General features: G+C 36.1%; 1 protein-coding gene across 3 annotated transcripts in view; it reads right to left on the minus strand.

The window, feature by feature from the left end:
- LOC126868540 (BAI1-associated protein 3) overlaps positions 1-27490 on the minus strand; it is a 123719-nt gene that overhangs the window by 50654 nt on the left and 45575 nt on the right. For all 3 annotated transcript variants that reach the window (XM_050626169.1, XM_050624523.1, XM_050625309.1), the window contains exons 2-3: positions 26274-26891; positions 23653-23900 (exon numbers count right to left, since the gene is read on the minus strand). In XM_050626169.1, the coding sequence (XP_050482126.1) occupies positions 23653-23900; positions 26274-26471 (446 nt within the window). In that variant the 5' untranslated portion in view covers positions 26472-26891. The remainder of the gene's footprint in view (positions 1-23652; positions 23901-26273; positions 26892-27490) is intronic.

Here is a 27490-nt window from a genome sequence, read left to right on the forward strand (position 1 = left end):
TTATTGTAAGTCCGTAAGTCTTGGAATTAAGTGAGATACTTTTCGTATTTAAATCTTGACCTATGGCATTTTTTTTTAATTCGAATTATTTCTTTGTGAAACTACGTTTTCTGTGAAAGTCGAAGGCGGAAAGCTGAGACATAATCTGTCCTTTTCTCAATAACATAATTATTGTTGACCCTTTTTCTATGTAATACTCCCACGCGAGAGCAGGATTTTCCACTTCTCCGGAATATTTTCACCTACGGTCACGAGGAAACGCATTTTTACTCCTGTCATTTCGTAGACGAAGAACCGCCCCAACGAAAGGATGTAAATTTCACCCCGTGGCACGTGAGCAGTTTTCCTTCGTTCCTGCAAATTTTCCATGACATTAGAGCCCTGGGACAAGTTTTCGCAACGCTATTTTATTTTTAACGCGTTCAAAATACGGTTAAACCTTAAATTGAATACTTAAAAGAATACTAAAAAGTTAGAAATAAAAAACATTGTACATACTGTCAACTATAAATTATAACGCTTTACACCGTTTCATCCAAGGTTGCACAACTTTGTTCCTTTTAAAAACTGTTAGGAGGTTAAAGACGTATTTAAAAATGTAATTTAACTTCCCAGTAAACTCAAATATAAAATGGAAATACATAATACAAGAGGAAAACTCCAGTTTTTACCAATAAATATACTTTAGGAAAAAGCATGCGTATTTCTAGAAGTGGATCACTGTAAGTCTACGAAATTTCCATGAGAAATTATGAATTATTCGGTGTAGCTAATCTTATATAAGCGAATAATGATGTTAAGTCGCGTCTTATCTCGCGTTTAATCATCGTTCTCTCCACCTATCAACGAATCTTTCCAAGCAAAAAGAAAAGGAACTATCGTTACAACGACGTTTAAAAAAGTTCACGCGAATTTGGCCGGTAATTCTCCTTACAGCTGTCATTAAATGCCGTGAAAAAAATTATACGTTATCATGTTATCATGAATTAAACTACGCTAGAGGTACCACACGCAACTCGGTCTCCAGGTTGAAAGAAAACTGGCCTAGAATAGAACGCGTGTAATAAAATACGGCTTTTAATCAGTGGAATTTAATTACGAAAACGCGGAAACGAAACCCTTAAACTGTCTGAGCATTCGGTTGCACAGGACTGGATCCGTGTCATAGAGAAAAGACCAGGAAAATGGAACGAAGTTGCGGCTCGACAATCTCGACGCGAGGACTAGACGTAGTTACTTTCTTCTTTTGCTTCGTTCCACGATATTACATCGTAAGATCTTTCTCCTTGACAAATGATCGTAGCCAAAATGACAAAGCATTGTGTAGTTATATCTCGTAATGACACGATTTAGCCACCCGTTAGTTCTTAAAGTATGTGTAAACGTACCCTTGCGAAACTAGCAACTTGCGTTTGTTTAATTTGTGCCAATCAACGCTATTTGGCTTTCGTGGATTTGGATGCTCTTTGCAGTCGGTGATTTATAGCCTGTTTGGTAAACACCGCTTGATTCGGTAATGTCAACGATTTGGGGTGATTTCTCAAACTTTTAATTTTTATACTCTTACAGACTTTTGATTGAGAAATTGATCGCTCTAATTAAATTTACAAGGTTTTAGGTCGAAGTTAAAAATTGCAAGTGACTTTTTTAAGCTGTCGTTATCGAGCTATCGTAACAATTTTAAAGCCTTCCTTATAGTTCTGAAATTAGTATGCGATTAAGAAACGTAAACCTGATTTTCATTTGGTCATTTTAACGAGAAATATTTCAAACATATTTATTTTTCAAAAAATCATTTTACGAATCTAATAAATTTCTTTATATTCTCATTCACGGGCGAAATTTCGTTTACAATCCCCGGCAAAAACTGAGATAATTTAGAAATAAAAATCGGAAGGAAATTACAAATTTAATATATGCATAACAGTTACATAACTGGAGAAATATTCCAAAGAAATGAATTTTCCTTTAATTCTAACACAATTATTTCCGTCTTTGTTGTATTGTCGTCACGATTTCTCAAGTCAGCCGAACCTAATTAGCGATTATTCGAGGAAACGCGTTGCATCGGTTGGAGGTGTTTTCGAGAGCTGTTTCAGTGGTGGACAACCACCAACTTCACTAGGACACATACTTTTCCTCGCTAATCACCCACGACGATGTCAACAACGATGCAAAGAGCTTTTCAACCGACACTCCTCCCACCCTCTGGAACATCTTCAGCTCGTGGAAACGCTTTCAATTTGCAAAACCTGGCCTCGAGAGGTCCTTTATATTCGCCACAAGATTTAAACGCTCGTTTCCAACTCTTACGGTGTCTTAACAGCGTATCGAACTGTTTCAAAGAGTCGTGCCGGTTGTCGGATGCTTTTGTTTTAAGAGGGACAAACAATAACTGGGTTGTTGGCTGTATAAAGCATAAATATGAATTAGGTTCGTATGCATTTACGTGGTTAATGTAACATGATAACAGAGGGTAGTTTGCTTAGGTGGGACTCCCATTGGGATACGTCAGTATTGATTTTATTCAACGTATTCTCGGTAGTGGAGATAGCAAATTAGTTATGCTTATCTTCCACTTTTCTAATGTTCTGGTAGTTTTAAGGAGAAGTTACGTAGTCGAAAAGGAGTCGCATTTATATTTCTTATTCTTTATTTATTAAACGCATTACGGGGCAATTGGTGTATAATGTTTGTAATAGACGATCTGATAGATCGCGTTCGTTATTCGATGTTACAAACGTGGAATTATTTAGCATTGTTAAATTCGGAATTATAATCAACGTCGTAATTATCGCTAGTAATATAAGCGAATATTCTGTTCTTCGTTATCTAGAATATTGATAACGTTAAGTATCTGTTAAATTAAATAAATATGTTTACAGAATCAAAATAAAATAGTCGAAAGCTTAACACGGATATAAATTACATTTTAATATCGCGAAAGCTATCAAACCGTGGATCTTTCTTTGAAGGATAGGGCATTAAAACGATTACTATGGATGAAAAATGAAAATAAACTTTCTTGCCATTCAGATAATTAAAGATTGTTTCGCAATAATTAAACGAAGGTAAAACGTTTAATCGTGAATAAAAATGTTATACATCGCTCCGGATCCCGTAATGAATGAAATATTGGAGAAGTTATTTTAGCACAGTGGAAAGAGAAATTTGGCAAAAACTGGACGTTATATTTTCCTTTGCAGTTTTCCCTTTACATCCTACACGCGGATTAATTATAATATTCGTTCTTTGTAGACAACGTCCACCCCCGCGTTATTTCGTTTCTTCCTTTCCTGTGTTATTGCAATCCTTTTTCACCGGCTCCTCTTCGATATTTTTATGCACAGAGCAGCGAAGAACTTGCACATTCACCAACATAATCTCGGATTCCGCAGGGAACTTGCAACTTCTTTTCAAACTCTTTTTCGCCGTGATACGTCGCGGCCCATCGTTGAATTAATTTAAATTCCGTATGTTTCCCAAAAGCTGTGATAAATTCGAAACTACTCGTTTCGACGTTAACCTCAAATTTTTCAGCGATTTTTCAAAAGCACCGTGCAGCTTGACTTTCGTACAATTTCCAGATAAATGCTTCGATTAAAAAGTGGAGTATTATTAAATTTTAAAAAATACCGGTAAGTAATAATAAGATCAAATAAATATACTACTTCTATATACAAAGAATCGGGGGAAAAAGATAAATGCTTAAATGCTTTACCTGTCACACATTTGTAAAAAGATCGAAGGAATTTTATTTGATATTTTTACAAAATTTCTATGATTTTTATATGAGCCAATAAAGAATTAAACGTATCGAAATATTTTAATTGTATATTCTTTTCAGTTGTTAATTTTCGCGTATCTTGATTCTTTAATAAGTAGATTTTCACATTAATTCAAGTATATGCATTTTGCTCGAACTCCGTGGTTGTACCGTGCGCAATCAACTCAAACATCTACCTCCTCTTCCATTGTATATACATGGATAAAAAATAGAATTTTAAATATTTTATTTTTTGGCAACTAAATTTTTCCGTTCGGCGGAAGCAATTAGTAAACGCAGGTACTGATTACTGATTTTTCCGTAATAATATACGTATTGACGTAGAGCTTTGGTCTTTCAAAGAGAAACGAAACAACAAATGTTATACTTTAAGCAATGGGAAATGAGAGCTTGAGGCAAATTAAAGTACATTCGTTATACTATAAAGTCCATATCTTAGTATCTTTGTCGTTATTTTGCGCACGGTTTATTATTTTATATCAAAAACGATTCGGCTTTGGTCGTTGCTTTGAATAAAACTACGATAAATAAGATGTACGAATAAAACAGTGGCTCGGTCGAGATTTTATCCTGTCGAACACGAAAAAATATCGTTTGTCATGTTCTCAATAAAGAAATAATATTCTTGTCACTCTGCCTTACAACTTTCCAGACATCGTACGGCGTTTTCGTGGTCGCTTTACTCCGAAGGAACAAACGTCTCACGTTGAAAATTTATTGCACGATTTCATGGCTCACGCTTGAAGATTGAAATTGGGATTAGAATTTCCGGCGTTTGTAAATTCGTGCTCCGGATATATACGTGAATTAAATCACAGTCAATGTATGCGTAATCATGTGGCGACTAATGTAATAATATCTGAAATTCAGTGAACTCGATCTCGGATTCATTATGAGTTAACCATTTATTCATGACGTAAATATTACGCCATGAACGCCGACGTTAACGTATCTCGTTCACCGAAAAAGGAAATTGCGTGATACCGATGTAATATTCCTATAAATACCATAATCAGGATAATTGAGTATACAATAAGGTTTTACTTGCATCAAGCAATCACCATAATTCTCATTTCAAGCATTTAAAAGCAATCTTCGTGATTCTAACGTAATACTCTCGTAAATACTGTGATTAGAAGTAGAGGAATTTTCTTTGAAACAGCCATCGTTCGCATAAATTTATGAAGAAAAATGAAAAAAATATTCTCGTAAGACAGAAACTCCTTTTTCATCAGAATTTATTTTACAATCTTATAACCGGTAGAACCCTCGCAAAACTTTATCCTTGACTCTCCATAAAATATTCTCCAGTGTCTATAAAAACTTATCGAAAAATAAAATTTTTATTCCAGAAGAATATATGGAACAATTTCAACACGTAATTCCATTTTTCCAAGAATCCTGTTTTTTTTCCTTTTTATTTTTTTTTTTTTTTTTTCGAGGGAACCGGAGGGTAATTTCTTTTTCCTGGTATTTGAAATCTGACATTGGTGATAGGTATTTCGATTTCGTACGCGACATTAGAATGCAAACGCCGTCGCGAAATGAACCTTGAGAAATCGCAGTTCCACAGGGCCACGTTCGACTGTCATTCGTCTTCATTTTCTCTGCTGCCGATTTACGGTTGCTGCTCGTGTAATTGCTGGATGGCGCTTCTGCGGGAAGCAACGGAGACAAGGCAATCCCGTGTTTGCTCATAAATTTTTATCAACCATCGACTTCGACTTCTCCCAAGCCCGCTGAAATTGTTTGAAAAGCTTCGACCGTAACGAGCTCTCGATGAAAATCGACACCGGCGGAGAATAAAGTGGCCGTGCTATAAGTTTCTCTCGCTGGTTTACATTGCCCTGTCATTACCTCCGTGAATTTTCACCGAATTTCCTCGTAGAAATTGCCACTGAATTCTTGAGCAGGTTAGAAAATTTGATTGCAACGAAAATATACTTTGAATGGAGAATATCTTGGATGATGTAGTTTTCGCATGCAACGTAGAATTACGTGTATCTTTATTGTAATATGAGAGAACAGTTGCGTTATTAATCGATTTGCATGCTTCGTTGTTGGATATTGGAAGTAGTCGAGTCTGCTTTGTAAAAATACGACGATCAAACTTGAGAACGAAATTTTAGTAGTAGTAGTAGACGTTTTAATTTCATTGAAATATTCTTTGTAAAAATCGTTGCAACAATGTGTAAAATTCTACATATTAAAGTTGTCGATAAAATAAGCGATCAAAAATCACACACCGTAATTTGGATTGAAGTATTATTACAAACCGAGTACCTTACACTTTCGTTGAATTGAATTATTTGAATGTTTCAGTTTTCTCATAACCCAGTAAGTATACATATTATATACTATGTATCCATTTACCTACCATTTCTGTGATTTACGACCATTAAATCGTAAAGATTCACTCCCTCCGGTACCAATATACATAAAATTTATGCACCAACCTGCACACATGTGCCTGCCAACGGAAATAAATAAGATCAAACAGCTCCTAATAATAAATCGCTTAAACTACACAGCAGAAATAAATTGCCAATTATTTCGTAAGCTTCTTAACGAAATAATTAATCGTAAACGTAGAACAAGTAACGAGTCATCAGTTATGTAGAATCTTGATTTCATTTGTTCAGATTCGTATCGAAAATTGTACAGAAATATTTACATATAAGAAATTCATGATAATTTCTGAAAAAGAGAGAGAGAAACGATGAAAGATCGAGCACAAAGGAAAACAAATTAGCTTAATGTAAACTGGGAAAGCGTAAGTGAAAAGGCAAGGAAGGATTTGAGATAGCCGCGCGATATCCTTCGGGTGAATTTTTCCACGCAAATGATATAATGGCGCTACGACACGTATTACCGTCAGGAAGAGGGTCGAATGGACAGGGCCGAATCGCGCCCGTACATCGTAGCAGAATTCGCAACACGTCGTGGCCTTAATTGCAAATTAGCAGGGAACCGATATTGCCTTGGCCACTTGCCAACCTCCGACTGCGAAGATAGGACAACGATAGCGAGACGAGGGCCGATGGAGATCCTTCGGAAAACCCACCAAATAAACCGACGAAATAGATTCTCATCGTAAAAATTGATTACACCTGTCGCCAGAAGCATCGTAGCAAAAATGATGCGAGTGTGCGGAAAGAAATTTTTACGAAACAAAGTGTATTACCTTGGATTGTTTATTCGCGGTTATTTTTTAGCGATTAATATTCAACGATTGTTTACTTTGGATGAGAAAATGTACAGTCTTACGGGAGAATAAAAATTCGTATTCTATCCGGAAGATAATTCAGTTTGTAGTTTTAAAAGTATAATATACATATAGGAGTTTAAATATAATAAATAACATAATATACATAAGGAGTTTGATTAACGAACTGCTACAGATCCAAGTGCTTAACGAACGAACCAAAACGTTTTGTTTTCGATTAAACCACTTGAATTTATTATTTAAGCACTTGCCAAGTACTCGCTTGTAGATTCTACGTTGATCACAACGAGATAAATATACAAATATACTTCACCGACTGATTAAACATTCGATCGAAGTTTGGAATTCATACGCTATATGTATGCCTTCTCTGGTTTATTAATGAATTGAAATATAAAAAGAAGCGATTATAAGACGATCTACCAGAATGTATAAAACGAAAGTAGTATAAGTCAACAAGGTATGCTTTAAATTGCGTTCACTCGTTTCGATGATTTTAATCGGTCAAGCTATTTAATGCAACGATAAATTCTCCATCGAGCCATCCAAATGACACGTAACAATTATTAATTCATTATGAATCGAACTTCTTACGATATGGATAATTATCTCGCGTCAAGTGTCAAAGGAATAGTGGTCGCCTTTGGTCGGCACTCGACCTTCGGTGTGCTTGCTTCGATGTCGAACACGTAATGTAAATGGAGTACTAGTGAAATATCATCGGTGACTTCCTTTGGGACCGATCGGGCTATTAGTTAATGTTGACAAATAACGGGACGACCGTATCCGTATCCAGACATACTTAGAAAACGATTAACAAAGCGTTTCGACGAACTCGTTAATCATAAACTTCGTATTTACGCGGTTTGTCGTCTCAGGGAACACATAGTTCGTTAGGTGTAAACGTATCGCGAGTGGTTAAAACTTTTATGAAAATCTGTGAAGCTTCTATCATCATGGTAGAGATAAATTATGTTGCCTAATAATGTTCAGAAGTATACTAATAACATCAATGTAAAAATTATATAATAATATTTAAAGATAGACTATTTTATTACCATTACTCATTTCGTCTTCTTTCCTATCTTTATTTCCTATTAATTCCTTTCTTTTAATCCTTTTTTGATTCATTAAGATGCACAAATAATAAAGAATTATATATACAACTTTTACAATGACGAATAAGATATTTATACGCATAATCTGATGATCAGAAAACAGATCTTTTAGAAACTGTATCGAATATTTGAAATTCAATCTTACAAAGACTAGCACTTAACTCGACATTTTTCGTGCTCATCGCTGAACCTAACAGATTCTTCGTAATCAGCTCTGCTAAGACTTATAAAATTCAGTACGTGACTTCGTTAAGATCTCCGTGAAGGCTCCTCCGAAATTATCTTTTTAAATTTAATTAACATTCAAATGAAAAATAAAAGAGACTCGGTTTAAGAGATAACAAGCTCATTGAATAACGCACTTAAATTACGACGTCACAAATATTAGAATTTTTATGAAAACTCGATCAAAATTACATTCTTTAAACGTTCTAAAAAATATACGAATATACCACTGACTTCCATTCCTTCTGTATTTCTACGTATCTGTTGGGAAGTGTAGCAAAGTTCGAATAATGGAATCTCATTTTATCACTCGCACATATCGTATTATCTCCCCTCTCGACTTTTATTATCGAAATGTCTTTGTGTCGAATAATTCCAACATAAAGCACACAGGATTGCGGCTGCGACCTCTCGTTCATATTCGATAAATAGGACACATAATATTTAATGCAATAGGTAACCTGATTTCATATTCGATAATTTCAGCGCAGCGTGCTCTTGCCGTAATTAGCGGATAAACGAAGAGAGGAACAAAGAAGAAGCATTCACAATCTTCTTTTTATCATTGACGTATTCAGGATTACCTTCGTGTAAGATACGTTGAACTGCTGTTATTCAATTTTAAACAACGTCATAAGCGCTGATATCGCATCACTGGGATGCAAGGTCCCTTGAACATTACGGAGAGAGTCCTCGAGGTTATGCCACTGGCATTCAAGATCATTTGAAAGTCACTAGAGATCGTTACGATTAAGCCAGTTTAACTCAAGATCGGTCGAAGATCGTGCAAAATCGACGAGGTCCTGTCACAGGGATTGAGAGTCACTCGAAAACCACAACATGTCGTTCAGATTGTTTCATTGAGATTCAAGGTCATTTTTATGTCACAAAGGATCGTTCAGGTTATGACATTGGTATTCGAGATTACCCGAAAGTCCTGACAAGTCATCGACATCGTATGACTGCTACTCAGAGTTATTTGAAGATCATAAAGAGTCATCGAGGTCGAGCAATCGCCACTTAAGTCACTTGTAGGTTACATCGGAGTCATTTTAGTACATCGAAGATAATTTGTAGGCCATAGGGAGTTAGCAAGATGACATTATTAATGCCCCACGTCGTTTAAGATTATAATTAATACTATAGTAGTTATATAATATTACGACAGAATTACGTTCTTCCGACATAAAATATTCAAAGATCATGGCGATGTACGAACTTACAATATTTTCCATGAGTTCTCAAGGCTTCGAATAACGAACCAAAAGAAGCAGTAGAAAATCTCGGAGTTGCGACATGATAAAGCGAATGGCTTATTCCCATGCAAAAGTGCATGGATGAAAAACAAATGGCATAACAGAAGCGACATTAAAAATTTCACGTACAACGAAAGCTCGTTGGTGAATCTACTTCGTCCAATGATACTCGACGGTAAAGCAATTTCCGTTTAAAAGCGCTTCCTTTTCGTCCCCGAGATCGACTCACGCGGACAGTTTAAAGAGAACTTGTATTGTTGTTAGCAATTTCTCTTCGCGGAAAAGATGCGAAGACGACGAAGGAACGTCGTTAAATCGGCAAATTCGATCTTTATTCGAAGGTCCCGGTATTTGTCGCGGAACTAACGCAGCCGGCATTGAATCGCTTCCAGACTCATTCTGCTTTTAGAAATGTTTTTTGGTCTCTCGTTTGACCCAGAACGCTTTTAAAATATACAAACGCTCAAAATTGTACGATGGTAAAGCTTCCATGAAACTCAACTTGTTAAAATGTCAGCTAATATATATATTTTTAAATTTCGAAGCGATACCTCGTGGTTTTGAGTATTTTATATCGTACGAATCGCAAATAAAATGGTTACGGAATTCTAAGAAATTTAAATTGTTAGAAAAATGCAAGAAAAGTACATACAGAAATATATATAGCATATCTAAAATATTATAGTGATTATATTCTTTTAACTGTATGCATAAAAATACTGACTTGGATGCAGAGACTATTTATCGCTATATAACTTTTCATCGCGATCAGAATATAATCTAAATTTAATTAAAATTTATCGTGATGTAAGCATCTGTCTCTGCAATGAAGTTTGTTAGTTTTTTGAGTTTACTGTACTGAGAGATTGTTATTCGGATAAATCTAAAATTAATGCGAAACATATCGAACTTAATTACGGCTTCGTGGCTGACAAATTAAATTTTGGAACGACATATTTAATTTATAGTTAATTACGATGGAAGCTTTCCAATAATTAAATTTTCATTCTTTCATCTTGAAAGATACGTATTTTAAATATTTATACTGCCGACGGAACTTTCCTCGCTTAGCTTTATTTCAGTTTCTGCAAAAGATTCCTGAAATATCCTTCAGCGATTCAACGTCCCTTATCGTGGAATTTCTGCTCTCGAATATTTTTAAACATCTTTCGAACCTATCGAGGAGTATTATTTTAATTGCTGGCGTATACAGTAAAGGTATTTCAAGGTGTATCTTCGTATTTACGTTTGGAAACTTCTCAGTTATTTATATTCTAAATTATTTTACCTTTTAAATGAATATTTCTGAGTTTTTATTTGAATTTAAAGGGAATTTTTATAATACTATACTTCGTTCTTCCGACATTATGAATATTTTGCAATAACCTTCAAACAATGTTTACAAAATAATTACTTCCTTTATTATCCTTCTAATCTAAATACGAGATTGTATTATTTTGGATGACAAGAATTACACCTAGCATAAACTTGCAGCATGTATATAAATACGCCTGTTTATAATTAAAATCTTTAAAATCCTCTCAAAAATCTGCGGCAAGCAATTTCTCTGTCTCGAAAGACAATGCTCGGAGAACCATTGAGAAACGAGAATTTCTTGTTAAGCTTCGTTTCGTTTTAGAATTAACTAGCTCACTTAATTCGTCCCTTTCAGTATCCGACACTATTTCCCAACTGTGTAACAACGAACACCAGTCGAATTTCGCGGTGGGAACCTAATGACGTCGGTTACATTTCCAATTTGTCTAAGGAAACGCCGCATTCGCTCAATGACGGGAGCTGTATCTTCCTTTTACAGAGAATTGATGCATTCCAAGTTAGCTTTACACGTTAGGTATACGTATACGCAATACTGAAGAATTTTCATTGGGCGAATTTCAGTAATAAACTGTGCTTCAGTAATAAAATATGCATATAAAATTATATATTGTTTGTAAAATAAATTAATCTTTTTACAAAAATTACAAAATTCAACGGTGATGATATAAATTTAATTATTAACGATAATGTAATATAGCGGTTGATGTAATTGTAAATAATCAATGAGGAAAGGAAAGGAAAAAGATTCTGGTAGATCAACGTGATATTATAAAAGAAATATTTACAAGGTTAATTAATATTTCCAGCACTTACTAGACGTAATTGATCTAATTACTTTCTCGCCATCTTCTCTTCCGTTTCTTCCACCCTTTCCATTTCTTTATTTTAATCTTGTTTCCTCTTTCTTTTTTCCATCCTTTTCCCCTTCCTATTCTTTCCTTTTTCTTTTTCACGTTCTTTGTCTTTCGTTGCTGCTTTTTTCTCGCTTCTTTTCTCTTAAAAATCATTTTTGTTACGTTATAACTTTCTATAACGCATAATTAATGATTAAATGCTGTAGCATAATATCTCGGTTCGATTAAAGTCAAATTTGAGTTAGACTCGAGATTTTGCGAGAAGATATCGTGAGTGATGTAGCGGCAATCTCTTTGGCTACGAGTATCTGACGTCTTCGCGCGTAAGACGAGATTCTTAGCACGGATTTCTAACGAGAAACTGAATACGGTTCGTTGTTTGAGCGAGAAATTACATCCTCGAGCGATTCGCTTGATTTGCTATAGCTGTCGTTCCTTGTTTGCTTCCTACAGCGCGATCTCTGCGGCGAAATGTTACTTTCTGCTACGTTGTTGCGATTTTAGAGACATTTTTATTCAAAATTTATTTGCAAACTGGAAGTTGTTCTTTTTTATTCCTCTTTATTACTCTTTTGTATCGCCAACCGCAACTGTCTCTCTGTTATTTCCTTTTATTTCTGACTTTCATGCTGCCAATGCATACTCTAGTCGCTTTTTTGTTCCATTACATTTCAGATTTTAGTAAAAATATCGTAATGGGCGGACAAATTGGAACACAAAATATTCTCGTATACTTTTACCATTTTAAGTTTTTCCAGGGTATAATATCTAATTTACTTAAAAAAGTTTGCCGTTCCTTTCTGAATAATTGATTTAAAATAGTCTAAATAATTTTTTTGGATAACAGAGATGCGTAATTATCTTGTTTCCGCTTTGATACTATACGTTGTACAATTATTGTGCAATACTTATCCAGACAGACGTTCTTTTCGAACTGTAGATTGTTCTCTCGCATTGACATGGCGATACTTGATGCACTTTCGAGAATTTATCACCTCCTAGAGATAACTTGCTCCCCTGGCGGCGATTTCACCAAGTAAGTTCTTTTCAGGTGAAGTTTCTTTCGAAAAAGAGCTTTTCACATGAAATCTCTCTCGAATCCTAAACCGTGCCACTTTAAAATACTATATCCTTACTGTATTATTCGCAATGTAAAATGTAATGACATAACTGTTACTGTTCATGTAAAATTACTTTCTTTCGCTACTATTCACCTTTTATTAGCAAGGTCTGAAACAAAGAACGTAATGCCGTGATAAACGAAAGAGCTTATAAAAAGGGATTTATATCGAAGACTTAGTGGAACCACAGATAATGAAAAATGTCATTCGAATATCTTAATACGCGTATCTTCCGTTTCTTCTTACTTTGTATCGCGAAATAATGGTGTAGATGCGATATTCGAGTTTCGTAATGAATATTAAATAATTTAGAAGTTACAGAGAAGACAGCGCGTCTTATAAAATTTCGTGCAGATGTGAAATTCTTTCGATTCTTTCATCACCCCGATGATTGAAGTATCCATCCTCCTTGGACGTTCCAACTTGTCCAATTTCTTCTCAAGTGGAGTGTTTTCTGCTTAGAGTATCGTTGATGTATGCTGGTGGTAGCTTACGAACAAGTTACTCGAAATTGTATTGTATTTTCCGACAGAAAAGGATCGATGAGCTTCTCCGGAATTCTTAACTGAAATATGTATCTTATAATCTAATTCCCCCAAATTTTTACGAACGTGCAATCTGTATGTTTGATAGGTAGATAGATTATTTTTTGTATTCTATTGTCAGATACACAGTGTTAAATGAAAATATTTTATGTAACGCAATTGTAATTATTGTACACTACATATATATAGTACATGACAAAATGTTTGAATTTAAAAGACGTGCCATTTTGAAATTAGATATTTATAATAATTATATTATAGATATGTACTATATGTAATATATAATATTATATATGTATATGTTGAGAATTTTGTATCTTAATAGCCGAAATAATGGTATAGGAACACTAAATTTACACTTAGAATTCATATTAGAATAGTTATATACTTATTGAATAAGCGATTTCAAAGATATTCATCGATACACACTTGCACGCGTCTCACCTTCTTCCATACCAGACTGTTAACTGAACAGTTTACATTCCTTTGTTTTCGGGACGCCGCGCACACACGTACTCCCATACACTGATATTCACATACAAGTATCACTACTACGCAGCTAATCTAGTGTAGCACATAAAATTATATATATCTCAATAGTATAATATAATTGTCGTAAACATGGAATTTAAAAGACGCGTCATTTAAAAATTACAACATTTTGTCACGTAGAAGATATTTATTTACGATTGCGCTGAATATTTTATGCATTCATTTTAACAGAACAAATGAACGCTCGAAAGGAATTGTTACTTTCCAACTTCAACCACTACTATTTCGTGTCAACAACCTGCGTTTCCCTAAAACCTCGTCCCCTCGTGACACCCTAAATAATTCTTATCGTATTCATTCTTAAAGCATTCATTTTCCCACTCTGACTCTAAACCTCGATGTTGTCTCCACGTATCTTCTCTCCCTTGTCGCGCGTTTAACAAGGTCAATTTGTTCAGCGGTAGAACGACAAAACGGTACAACAAAAATAAATTAAAATGACATATAGAAAATTACACGGTGTACAGCGAGAAACAAGTTTTCAGCTATTCATTTTACAATGAATCGTTCGAATCTCGTAGCATTCGTTATTAAAATTTCAATGAAAAATTACAAATTGGCTGTTCTGATTACTCTCGGAATTCCATCGTCGAATTGCCACGCTGTAAAAATGAAAAAACCTCTTTTCTCTGGCATAAAAATTAGAAATAACGTAACAAACGGCAGACGCGTCCATCATCCATCGTTACATTTATGTCTACGTTGACTGTCGTCATCGAGTGTTTTACTGCGCCACATCTGGTGCCCATAACGCTATTTTTCCAGAGTAATAACAGATCGTGAGAAAAATAAACTTTTAACCATGTATTTTACAATGAATCACTGAAATCTCTAAGTATTCGTCATCGTACTTCCATACGGTCTATGAAAAATTAGACATTTTTCATTTTGTCCGTTCTATGATACAAGTTCTATTATTGTCATGCAGTAAACATTTATAACCGGTTCTCTTTCAAATAAAACTTAAAAATAACGTGGCACGTGGTAGACTACGTCCATAGCCGATCATCACATTTATATACGTCTACGTTGATCGTCGTCATCGGGGTTATTATTGAACCACACCTGGTGCCCTTACAGCTATTATCCGCAGCACTAACGGATCGCGAGCCTTTTACGATGGCCCGAACGCATTCTCCGTGATGCTTCCGTGGCCACTAAGACATCCTCCATTAAGGATAAGTAACGGGGGAAATCCTTACGTCCGATCTCAATGCACGAACACCCGTACACCGTACAACGTTCTACCAGTAGCGCTAATTCACGGAGACAAAGTAAACGCATTACTCTTGCGGTTTAACGCTGCGCAAAGTACTGATAGCGTTCGAGGCTCGCTAGGGGATCGACTTGGTTAACCAAGATTTCATGGAAAATCTAACGTGCCCCGTTTGTGATTTAAAAGGTCAGAGACGGTGAGAGATAGATATTACAAATTCCTTATGGGATTTGTATTTTCTTCGGTTGTTTTTTCTTCTTTTTTTCAAAGGAATGGAGAAATTTAGTGGAGAAGATATACAAATGAAAAAATCTTTGATTTAGAAAAATTTCGGTGGGAGTTGTACGTATACCGACTCCCAACCGAGAAATTATTGTAACAATTCGTATTATATTTATGTTTATGTCTATATTTATGTAATATGATATGATATATATTTATATAAACTTTATTTATATATCAAATTGTACGCGTGTAGAAAATATTACAAATTATAATTGAGGAGTTGAGGAGGAAGGAGTAACGAAATTTTTAATTCGAGGGGACTGTGGATAATCTTGAACTTGAATGAAGAAATCTGCTCGAAACACATTACTGTGCGTATTCGTAAAGATTTTGTAAATTTACAGCAAATTCCCTTAATTGTACGATGACAGCATATGATAAAACGTGTAAACATTAGGAAACGATAAACGCGTGACAATTGTACGATAAAAGTTGGAAGAAAGCTGTATGTTATAAGCTTATCTCGTCAACAAGTTTCAACAGAGGAAAACTACTACGATATTTTAACAATTTTTCGACACGTCATCTTGGTTAGACATGCAAACATAAACAGAAATAAGCTGACAAGAAGTATGTCTTTCGCGTTTACGACAATCATTCAGGTTGTAAGCGAAGAACCCCTCGAAAATATCCCATGGAATATCCGGAATTCCAAACTCGTCCTTGTCATCGAATCAAGGGGTTGAAACTCGGCGTCTCGAATTGGCTGCCACTTTCCTTCGAGCCTAATCGAACCGTATATGACCATTCGCGTGTACAGCGTTTCGCGCAAGAATTCGCAACACGTAGTTAACCGTAAACCAACGTCTGATATTTCGTTGTTTACAGGGCTCTCGAAGTGTTTGTTCGATAAGTAGAACCGTCGGTTTCCGTTCTAATCGGTTCGTGAAACGAAATCTTCGTTGGATAAAATAGTTAAAATTTTTGGGGGAGCAGAAGACTCACAAAATTGTGGAATGTGAATGATAATACATCCGAATAAATTTATCTTCGCTGGATAAAGTAGTTCAAATGATTAAAGAGATTGGCAAATTTTATACCGTAAATGATAACAAGAAATAAAACTTTTTGTACAATTTGAAGTTATCTCGATGTTATTTAAAATTTATATTATTACTCGAATTTGCTGGTGTGAATAATACGAGTAAAAAATGTTTCTTCGATTAAATACGAACGAAACAAATTGTTTGAAGCTACTTTAATGCTACTTTGTATCGTGATTACTTTCGTTTCGTTTGTTCCGTCGATCAGTTTTCTTGTTATGTAGCTACTGGTTTAGTTTCGTCTTCTCATTGATCACTTTAAAATGAAATTTCTCTATTTGAAAAGCTTGAACGCGCGATAAATGGGTCTTTGAAGGAGATGTGATATTAATAATATCTCGCAAGAATTTCACGTTTTCAACGAAACACGATACCTTGGTTATTTACATAAAATTAATTCTTTAGAAACCCGGTTTCAGCTAGAGATTATTGAGCGTGCATCCAATATGCGCGTCAAATATTCCAAAGTTTACACGACAAACTGTAATACATAATATAATTTTCGATTATCGTATACGTCACACAGAGATCTATCTGTATATTACTGTACCTCAAATTTTCATCGACGTAACTAACATAACTTCAAGAATTTTCCTCTTGACTATACGTTGATAAAAAAAGAGGAGGGAGAAGAGAGAAGAGAAGAATCGAATAAACCGAACGAAGAATACGATCCACGCAACGATGCTATGGATATTCGATCGCAAATTAACAACTGCTCTACTATGACGAGAATCTCTTCCAGGTAGATCTTACGTCGCAGGTTAACTCTATCTCTTCTGTTTTCCAGAAAACTCGAGGACGATTGCACAACGACCAGCAAACTGGAGAAATTAACGAGTTTCCTTTCGAACCTCGCTGTCCGCTCTCCACTGATCAAAGTCGCGTTCGGAACTTTTTGCGACATTCTACGGCTCATCGAAGTCCCGAGTGTCCCTCGTGAAGAAAATTCTCATTGTACCAGGAGAAAAAGAGAGAGAGAGAGAGAGAGTGTGAGAGAGAAAGAGAACACGCGTAACAGGTATTTACCGTGCTCGATGGCACAGAAGCTGCTTTGATGCAGTCTGACAGGCGGCGATGAAGCCAATATCGGCGGAATAAATTGGAATCGTGAGCAGGCTCTCGATATTTCTTTCGAAATCCGCCGGAAGCCATCGATGGCGACGCTGTCGTCGATGAAATCGCGAACAACGCGGCCACTGATAAATCAAACGTCTGCTCGGCAGCGACAATGTCGACATCGAAATGGTAAATACAACGTGGAAGAGACGGGGAGAAATCTTTGCTAACGAGAAAACAAAGCTACCAGCGACGAAGACGATAGAGACGTTGTCGTCTCTTGTATCGGTTCGACGATCGTCGTCTCGTTGCTCGCTCAGCTGCGTTCCAATTTGCCCTTCGGTTTAATTAAGAAATCAACAAGATTGCACGAGGATTCGTAGGGGATAATTCGAAAGTTTCGCTCGAAGCGTATAATTGACCTTTTCCTATCTCTTTTTATTTCTTGTTAGTTTACTTCCAACCTTCTGTTGGGGACTTATTATTTGGTTCTTGTTTGTAGATGAGGTTTGCGTTAGTTGACGTGACTTCGCCGTATTTTTAGGTATTAACGGTCAGATTGATATCTCGGTCAAACGTCTAAGGCTGTATTGTCGTGATTAAGAGGAAAGCGGAAATAGTTTATCTAATAATGAAAATCAACGATATGTCAGAACGTTCCAATGTTTGCTCATCCTTCGAAACAAAATTCAATGTTTTATTGAACGCCTTTGTAAGTAAGGGGAAACACTCGCTCTGTTGTCTTTAATGGAACATAAATACCAATGTCCAATTACGTAGAGAAAAGAAACATTATCCTACTTTGAATATTTTTTGAAATCACAGCAGAAAACTCTAATAAAAAGTTACTAACTGGTGATACAAAGAAAATATTAAACTTATCTTGCACGTTATTAAGCTTAATATTCTTTTGCACAGACGCTTGCCATAATAATAACAAAAATAAAAATCACCTATTCCCTCGCCTCTATAACTGTTTTCGTATGCAAATTCGGTAAACCCCGTCGAAAAGTACAGGTCAGGCAAACTTTCGTTTTATCGAAATTCATATTGCAATTTCAAGTTTTATTCCACGGCGACGTTGTATGTTGCCCAGTTTCGACAGACATCGCGAATTTCTCTATATTTGCATCGGTCGAATGGCCGCCAGTCCTCGTTGGATACGCATCTCGAACATCGCAAGGACGAAAGTGCATACCGGCGCGTTCTCTCCAGAAATATTTCATGTAACCCAGGACTGGCAGGACTTCGACCAGCGACGTGTCCTCTCGACTTTGCCGTTACGGTTGTACATCGAGGCGAATCAGTCGCACAAAGAATCTTCTTCGGCGTTTTTCAACTTCCTTCCTCTGTTTTTACGGGAAACGCGGAGAAACGCGGAGTAGCTCGCCTGTCATTCTTTGTTTCTGTTACTTCGAAAGCAATCCCCTAATCGAGTTACTTCTCAATAATTCTACGCGATCCGAAAGTTAGAAACCTGTGTATCGTTTTATTAGATTTCACCTCATTTTGTTGTTTATCCTGCTATAGTTATTACATCGCGGATTTTTACAGATATTACAGGACGTACGTAATACGATGAAATAATAAAGCGAAGTATTTGTGTCATGATACCTAAAGGATGAAACGAGTCTTTATTTTCCCTTTTTTCTTAGCGAGAAAAGATGTAAATTATTACGTCGAATGCAGTGAAAAAGATTATATCTGCTAGAATATTTTACTCGAACCTTCAAATTAGAGCTGTCGAAAAATAGAGTTACGATGGCGAATGTCGATTAAACAGTGATCGAAGAAAAATGGAGGTGAAAGAGTGTACAAATAAACAAATTTATCAAATCTACGAAAATTTCTAAAGGCGATGAAATCTCTAGACGAAAATGACGAATGACGATGAAAAAGTTGAAAGTCTCCGGCGTAAATGACGTACCAGAATTAACGGAATTTCGTCTTTTAGTTTTATCGGAAATCTTCCACCGGTAATTACGACATCTATCGTTTCAACTCTAACGAGGTTTAAGTTTTATTTCTATCTCGCAGTCTAGTCGATGTAATTTGATTATTATATAATTGTATATACCAAACAATTGGTTTACAACTACGACTATTAGTTTACAATTAGGATGTACGTTCTTTCGTTCCAGATGAAAGTGAACGAATCTAATTACCCGCGATTTTTACGAACAAAGCAATTGTAACTTCGATTCTGAAGAATTGAAACAGGTAAGTAAAATGGCTTGAAGCAGTACATTTAGATACTCCGTGGTAAGGTTTGTGCGAGCACAGAACCGAAAATACGCGATAGAAATCTTGAATTTTCGTTTTGTGTTTTACTTGCGATCAATCGTTGCGTGAGAGAAACCCATAAATCATACGAACGATGGTGTACATTTATTTAAGAATTTAATGGAGATCTTTCTCCTACAGTATAGGATTGTTCGACTGTGCATTAATTCTCTTTAGGGTCGTGTATTAATGTCACTTTTCCAGTGATTTGTGATGTGGGAATTTAATTTCGAATTTTTGTTCGTAAATTTCAAATAAATCAGATTTTTTCGTCTATTCGTAGTAGTGTTCGACACTTATTATTATTGTTATTACTACAAATATGATAATGCATTATATAAATACTGTGAAATATAATTATTATATCTTTTCGATATTTTTAATATTTTAATGTAGCGATAATTATTAAAATTAGAATATGTGTTGTCAAAAGGTGAAAATTTCAGAAATTTCATGAAATAATTGATGCATTCGGAATAAAGTTCGAGATTTTGGTAGCAGGTGCAGCAATGATGTTTTCGAAATGGTATGAAATCTTCTTCGAGATGTCAGATATTTTAGAATTAAATCGAGCATCGGGAAGCTTTGAATTCACGGATTATGATCCCGCGATAGAGAGATATATCGAGTAAACTGAAGCTTCGGGCACTCGAAAGTAACCTAGTTACCTTCGACTATACTCTAATCGGCGGAAGTTTATCGAGTATAAATTATTTAAATAGCCCAGTAACTTTGTTGTACGCAATTTAAGAATTTCCTAGCTCGTGTACATAGATCGTTTATTAGAAAAAGCGATAATACTTAAAATTAATAAAAAAAAAAATACTATCCTTCGATCGACTTTAAGAGGTAAAAAGATATTTTGCGATAAAAAAGAAAGATATTAAACAGCATAGTTCGATACAAATATTTTCCTACTAAAAGTTTTAATTACATTTTATCCTTAGAAAATAGAAAGTAAATACATTTAAATAAATTTCAAGCTTTTGATAGCAAACAGATCGCATATTATACGACACATCGGACGATCAAATACGTTCGTCTAATATTTAAAATACCGCAAACGCGTCCTTCTTGTCCTTATTTTTAAATTTTGTCCTTATTAAAATATCTTCATCGATAGCTCGCTTTCTCGTACAAATCGTAAATTGCTCTCCAACAAGCTCGATTATAAACGTTCGATTACACACGATTAGGACGCGATAGCTCTTTAGGAACTTGATTTCATCGACGTTCGATGCTCGATCTCGAAGATGCCCCATCTGCTTCCTCGGAACTCATTAAAATCTCTCGTGCACATTGTCCACTTGTCATCGAAATCGATGATTGGATTTGATTCTCCTTTGCCACTCTTCCTCCTCTACGTTCTACCAATTAATTCGTTCTTCGTAGTTATCGCATAAAATCTCACGTATATATATATCGTTAAAAACTGGTGGACGGGTAACGTCGATACTTTTCTGTCAAACGATAGCCCGATAATTTGTTCTTAGGGACTGTCCATTGTTAACTAAATAGAAAATGCGTTTGCCTGTTAAGACGGGTACTACACAAATTTCCGAATATTCTTTAAATTTATACGTTTGTAGAATCGTGCTGTTCGCTAACAGTCAGAATGAATGATTTACGCAAAGTTAAGGTGACATGTACGTCAGCTGTTAAGAGACATACGTGTGTTTGACCATAAGCTGTCCTATTTCACTTAAAGTGGTTTACCTTACTTTTCTTTGCTCTTTGTTTAAACCAGTGATCATGTGTTGTTATTTATGGTTGTTCCTTCTATGTACATACATCGTGCTTGAAGAAAAAATTGTCTGAAATAAATACCTTCGATTCTTTCAATTATCAACGATTCAATGAAATCTTTAATCCAAATGTATATTTTAATCCTTTTAAACCCAATAATGCGTGTTTTTCTTTTTTATCGATTAATTATCGTTTAATTTATTACTGGCAAAAAATATGACACTCAACGTTCTTATTTTTAATAAAACTACCAAAGATCGTAATACTTTTAAAAGTGATCGATCAAATCGTCGTGATGTGATCATTTTCAAAAAAGCGAGGGAAGAATAAACGAATTGTTTTTAGCCACGTGCTCGAACGTTACATTTTTTGTTAATCCTAGAAACTTTCTGTTGTTGTCTATTTGTTTCTAGCTCCGATCAAAATATTTGCTCGGCAAATATTTGTTGCCGAATGTTGGAACTCGACGCCATCGTGGTGGCTGATTCGTTCGTTAAAAATTGATAATCCCGAAACATCGCACCTATGAAACGCCTCTCCGAACAAAAACTCATATTCTCGAGTAACCGGCGAAAAAGGGGGATCGAATAAAATAAATGCGAACAAAAGCATATAAAAAGAAAGGAATTATCGTGGGAGCGAATGAATCCCATAACATAAGGACAACAATGTACGTGCATGAATATGCAAGTGAAATATTCATGAAGGTTCCGCGATGCGAAAATCCCACATAAAAATGGATTTATTAACCATTACACAGACGATATTTCAACGTGTAAATGTTTCGTCGCGATTGCACACATATTTGTTTAACGATCGACGAGACTCGAGATTTACGAACGTTTCTTTCCCGTTATCTACTTTCGTTCAGCGATTTTATCGTTTCGAAAGCGGAGAACAATAATTTTGACGTTATCGCAGCGTGTACTAAGTTGAAACACTGGCAAATATCATTCGTGAATTCTGCTTTCGGATTCCTGCGCAGCGTAGGTATGTGGTATACCATTCGTCGTCATTTCAGTTAATTAAAGTGACCTTAGGCAAACAGGATTAGTATGGCTAATTGGAAAGCTTAGTAGAACTTAGGGACAGGCAGATTAGACTATCAATACGTAGTTTGTAACAGAAGCATACAGCTCTCTGGCGAATCCTTCCTTGGGATTAATTGCTACGCGTTAAAATTAATAAAGTTTCTCCTATTACCCATGCCTTCAAAATGAAAGATTGCGACATACGCGACAGTTAATATCGACTGGCTTGTTTAATATGAAATATTAAAATGTTTCTTTTAACTGGCTGAAATTATAAACTGTTTCATCAACAGGAATTTCACGTCGATCTTCTCGCGGCACGACAGGAAATGAAGGTAAAGTGAAGCTTCAAAGCCTTCGCGCAACTTTGATTTCACTTTGCAATACCTTCGTTATATTATTCTTCTATCGTTTGCTCATACGTTACAATCTACCAACGTCTTTTTAACGTTTTATAAAAAAAATCTTTCATCAAGAACGTAAAATATAAAAACAGAAAATCTATGGATGTTCGTATACCGAAGCGTGTGAAAGATACGTGCGGAAGTTCAACCTGTTTTACCTTCACTGAGAACGAGAAGCTTATGTTACACATTTTTTCTCTCTTAATTATCTAATTGTATTACTGTAACTAAGTTCGTTTAAGTCTATCTCCTAATTACTAATTCAGGTCGAAGATTGCCTTTCGCAATAAAAAGCCTTAAATTCAACAACGTATACGTTAGCAACAAAATCCTCACGTTCATTTGTTCGTAATAAAAGCTTGTGCTGAAACGAACTTGCAAAATCATTTCTCCGCTCTACGATTCCTTCGTCATGCACGATCTTCTACCAATCGCAACTCCTCCAACATTCTCCGAAAAAACCGTTTATCCATTGGAGTGGTAAGTACTGCGCTTTAAGAGACCTCGGAAACATGCCAATCGCGTCAAATACCTTGCAGATCTATTGGAAAGGGTCTACTTACCCGGAAGTGGCTTGTATGTCGACTTCCGGCCAGGAGGGTCTCCTCCGGCAGAACTTCAAAGGCGGTCGATCGCCGGAACCGGTGCTCCTTCGAAAAGAGCCAGCCCTGCGGGGCGACGTGCTGCCCGATGCGCTTCCGGCGGCGGGGTGCACTGTCAGGCCGGGGGCGGAAGTGCACTCGAGGGTCCGTCTGCGCGCCGACAACGACCGCCCATGAGAACTCGTCGCCGCTCCCGGTGGAGGCACCACCTGAATCAGCGAACAGAGATCGAGGTGTAATTAGTCGTCGACTCGGCTGCCTTTAACGTAGAAATTACGAGCGAACTGTGTTTATCCGTCTCCAAGGACAAGATAGTCGATGCGATGGTCGTTCTATGTGTCTTTATCTAGTTTCTGGATATCAATGGGAGATGATATTGAGAAAAACGAAGTTCAAGTGTGTACCGTTTAACAACGGAAGCTTCAGACTTGGCACTGACAGATTCAACGTTTGCAGCGACGATAATTCTGCAAACGTTAAATAGGCAGACTATGTATCTGTAGTCTGAGCTTTAGATGGCTAACAAATTACGAGAAAATTCATTTACAGCCTGCGAAAGATTCTTTATCGCTATATTTATAGGTACTGGGTCGGAAATTCGTCGAAAGCGAGATTAGAATATGTTCGTATGTTCATCGAGACGTTTAGAACGAAGCGGAACGAGTAAACAGAGAATTGCGCGACAATCGCGTGCCCGGTTGTTTCTCGAGTCTTTTTATGAAGCTTGTGTGGACGATGTGGTTTATGGAGTTGGGAAAGATGTGGTTTGCGTGCGGCAAGGATAATCGAGTGGAAATTAGGTGGTTTAAACGTTATAGTTGCATATTGTGGAAAGGTTAATGTAGTTTATATATGGGACGGATGGATATATTATTGAAGGTAAAATTTTGATGTAACGAGTATTTAAAATTGAATGTTGGAATATTGTACAAGGTACTCTGGACGAGTAAAGTGAGTCCGTTATTTAGATTGCAGATAGCAAATATTGTCACGACGCGAAATTAACTTTCTCTAAGTAGTTTGTGCCTTATTTTTCATTTTATAATCTGACTATCTTTAGAGCGTATTAAATATTGCAATTATCTTAATGAGATTCAAGAAGATTTATTAATTAATTTAGGTACGAAAGGTAAATGGAGAAACGATGTATCGTGATCAAATATTTTTTCTTTTATAACGTCGGTAAAGATATGAGGGGGAAAAGAGCGTAAAAAGGTTATAGAAATCAAGTAGATAGAGAGAACGATGAGCGTTAAAGTAGGCGGTAAATGAAATCGGTATACATAAATAACAATGATGCCACCGTAATAAATTTCGATGCAGTGTGCTAGTAAAGACTTTGTTTGATCCTCTGGAAATATAAGTGAAATGGAATTATACTTTGATAGTTTGACATAACTGTCGTCAATTATACCTTACGCGAAGAGACCACGTGTCCCTAACATCGCGATTATTTCTTCACATACGAATACGCATTTGGTTCGTACCTCGCGAGCAAGTTTATTTGAATAATGCATAAAAAAAGCAAAAGTTTGCCAGTAAACCTCTCTCCGTTCGATTACACTCTACCATATTTCCACCTGACTCGGTCATTCGGAAGCACAGCGCTTATTAAAAGTTTTGACGTCCTCGTTTTTCCAACGAGGCCGCATTAGATGACAAGGGTACAGGTACAAAGTCAACTGCCCGACACGTTTATGATTCTCGCTCGATCAGACCGATGAACATGTAATCTACCCGATTGCCTCTGAAGGATACAAGGTGACAAAGAATGGTCTGAAATTAAAGATTCCTTGAACTCGAATAATTGCGAGAAAAACGAATAAAGTCGCTAAGAAATTTTCTCATAATTATTATTCTAATTGTAGAATAATTGTTATGTGATTCTATCGCTCTACAGAACTATGCTATCTAGGGTTGATTAATATTTAATCGTTATCGAATGGTCAGTTCACACAAAAGTCAGGTACAATATTATTGACATATATCGAACGTTTATTATATATCATACGATCGTATCAACTTTGTAGATATAACGATGCAACCAAGAATATTCTCTTATGAGAATTTTGAATTTTCATATTCACATGCTTGTGTCTGTACGTATATAGCGCAATAAAGCGAAGAATTTCGTTTCAAAAAAATTCCAATCAAGAAATTTCTCTTAAGAATTTCAACTTATAAGAATTCTAAAAATCTGCGTGAGTTTTAGTTTCCCTAGACATAATCTATCACAGAAAATAATTCTTTCGTATTCTTTCATCGAAACCTCTGATACCTTTGAAACGAGCTTTAACTTTTCAAAATATCTCAATAGAAGATTTTTTACCGAAGCAGTGGCTACAAAAAGTATCGGCACACCGTTGTATTTATTACATCGTTTAAACGTACTAATTAATCAGATCTTATACTAAATTTCATACCATGTAGAAACGAAACCACGAAAATGAAATGTACTACCTGATAACAAAACGCTTGATTGGAAAATAATTTTTCTAGGCACTGTATCTGCAAGGTCTCCGTTCTCCAATTTCTTATTCTCCAATTTCTTGCAGTATAAAGTTTTCAAATGAATTTCTCACCTTAGGATAGCCATGAGGAGTGGATTGCTGCGCGGTGGAGTTGGTGTTTGTCGTGCCCGTGACGCTTCCGGTGGAGCCGCTTCTTCCTGACGCGCTGGTCGCGGAGTCCTCGCGGCTGAACGAGAACCTCTTCGGGCTGAGGCTCAAATTCGCGACGCTGTCGCTCACGTACTGTTGCAACGAGTTAAAGAAGCTCATTGTTGATACGCGTGGAAAAAAATCAGCTTGGCTCTAGAGTCTAAACGAAACACTGACGCGTGAGAATCAGGGCAATTGTCATCGTTTTCCTTCTGGCACGTCCGTGTTCCCGATCAACGGCTTCAGGGCGTTCAGGACGTTTAGTTCGCGGTAACTTTGCACGCATCGATCTCCAAGCGACACACGCTGGATTGGCTCGGTGATATGGGGAGGAAAGCACCTCGACCTCGGCAACTTTCACGGTTCTTTGCGTCACGATATCGATTCTGCCCCACAGCCATTTGCAATATCGTTGCTTTCTTCTTTGCGATCGCTGCGGTTCCTCGAGCGCCGAACTTAAGTCATCGTCCAACGACCGATCCTTTAACGCGTTCCTATCGATGAGCTACGTGTCTTATTTCCGTACTGGATCCGTCGCATCTGAAAGAAAAATACGAAGACTAAAGAAATCTCACGAATTTTTGTATGGGTAATCTTCTTGTCGCACGAAAATCCGTGCTTGTTACGTGAGAATAGAATTTTATTAATTGAAGGATATCAAAAAGTAATACGTATACGGTATAAAATTTGACGTTTCAAAAAATAGGAACGAGGTTTCATGTTTTTACAGATTTTAACGTTAAAAGTACACCAGCATGACATTTTAATTCAGAATACCGGTACAAATAAAATTAATATATAATAAATAAAATAGGAATGCAATGATATACATGTAACTGTAATACTAAAGATTGGCAAGAATTTTGAAATTCAATAATTTTCATGTACATTGTTTCATAAAAGCGCTTCGATTTTCTCTCGCCGAATGAGAGGATAATTTCCATTGGTTGATATCTTTTCAATAACTTGCCGAGACCACGCTGTACAAAAATGACGATGTTCATATAATAGAATAGGAACGTTATATTCGGACTACTTGTGTCGCAGATTTTTTTATGTAAATTTAAAGTTGCATTGCTATCGTTCGATCTAGCGTAATAAATCAAGAATAGTCTTAATTATCTTAAGCTGTCTTAATT

Source organism: Bombus huntii, chromosome 1 (assembly GCF_024542735.1).
Source record: "Bombus huntii isolate Logan2020A chromosome 1, iyBomHunt1.1, whole genome shotgun sequence".
NCBI lineage: Eukaryota > Metazoa > Arthropoda > Insecta > Hymenoptera > Apidae > Bombus > Bombus huntii.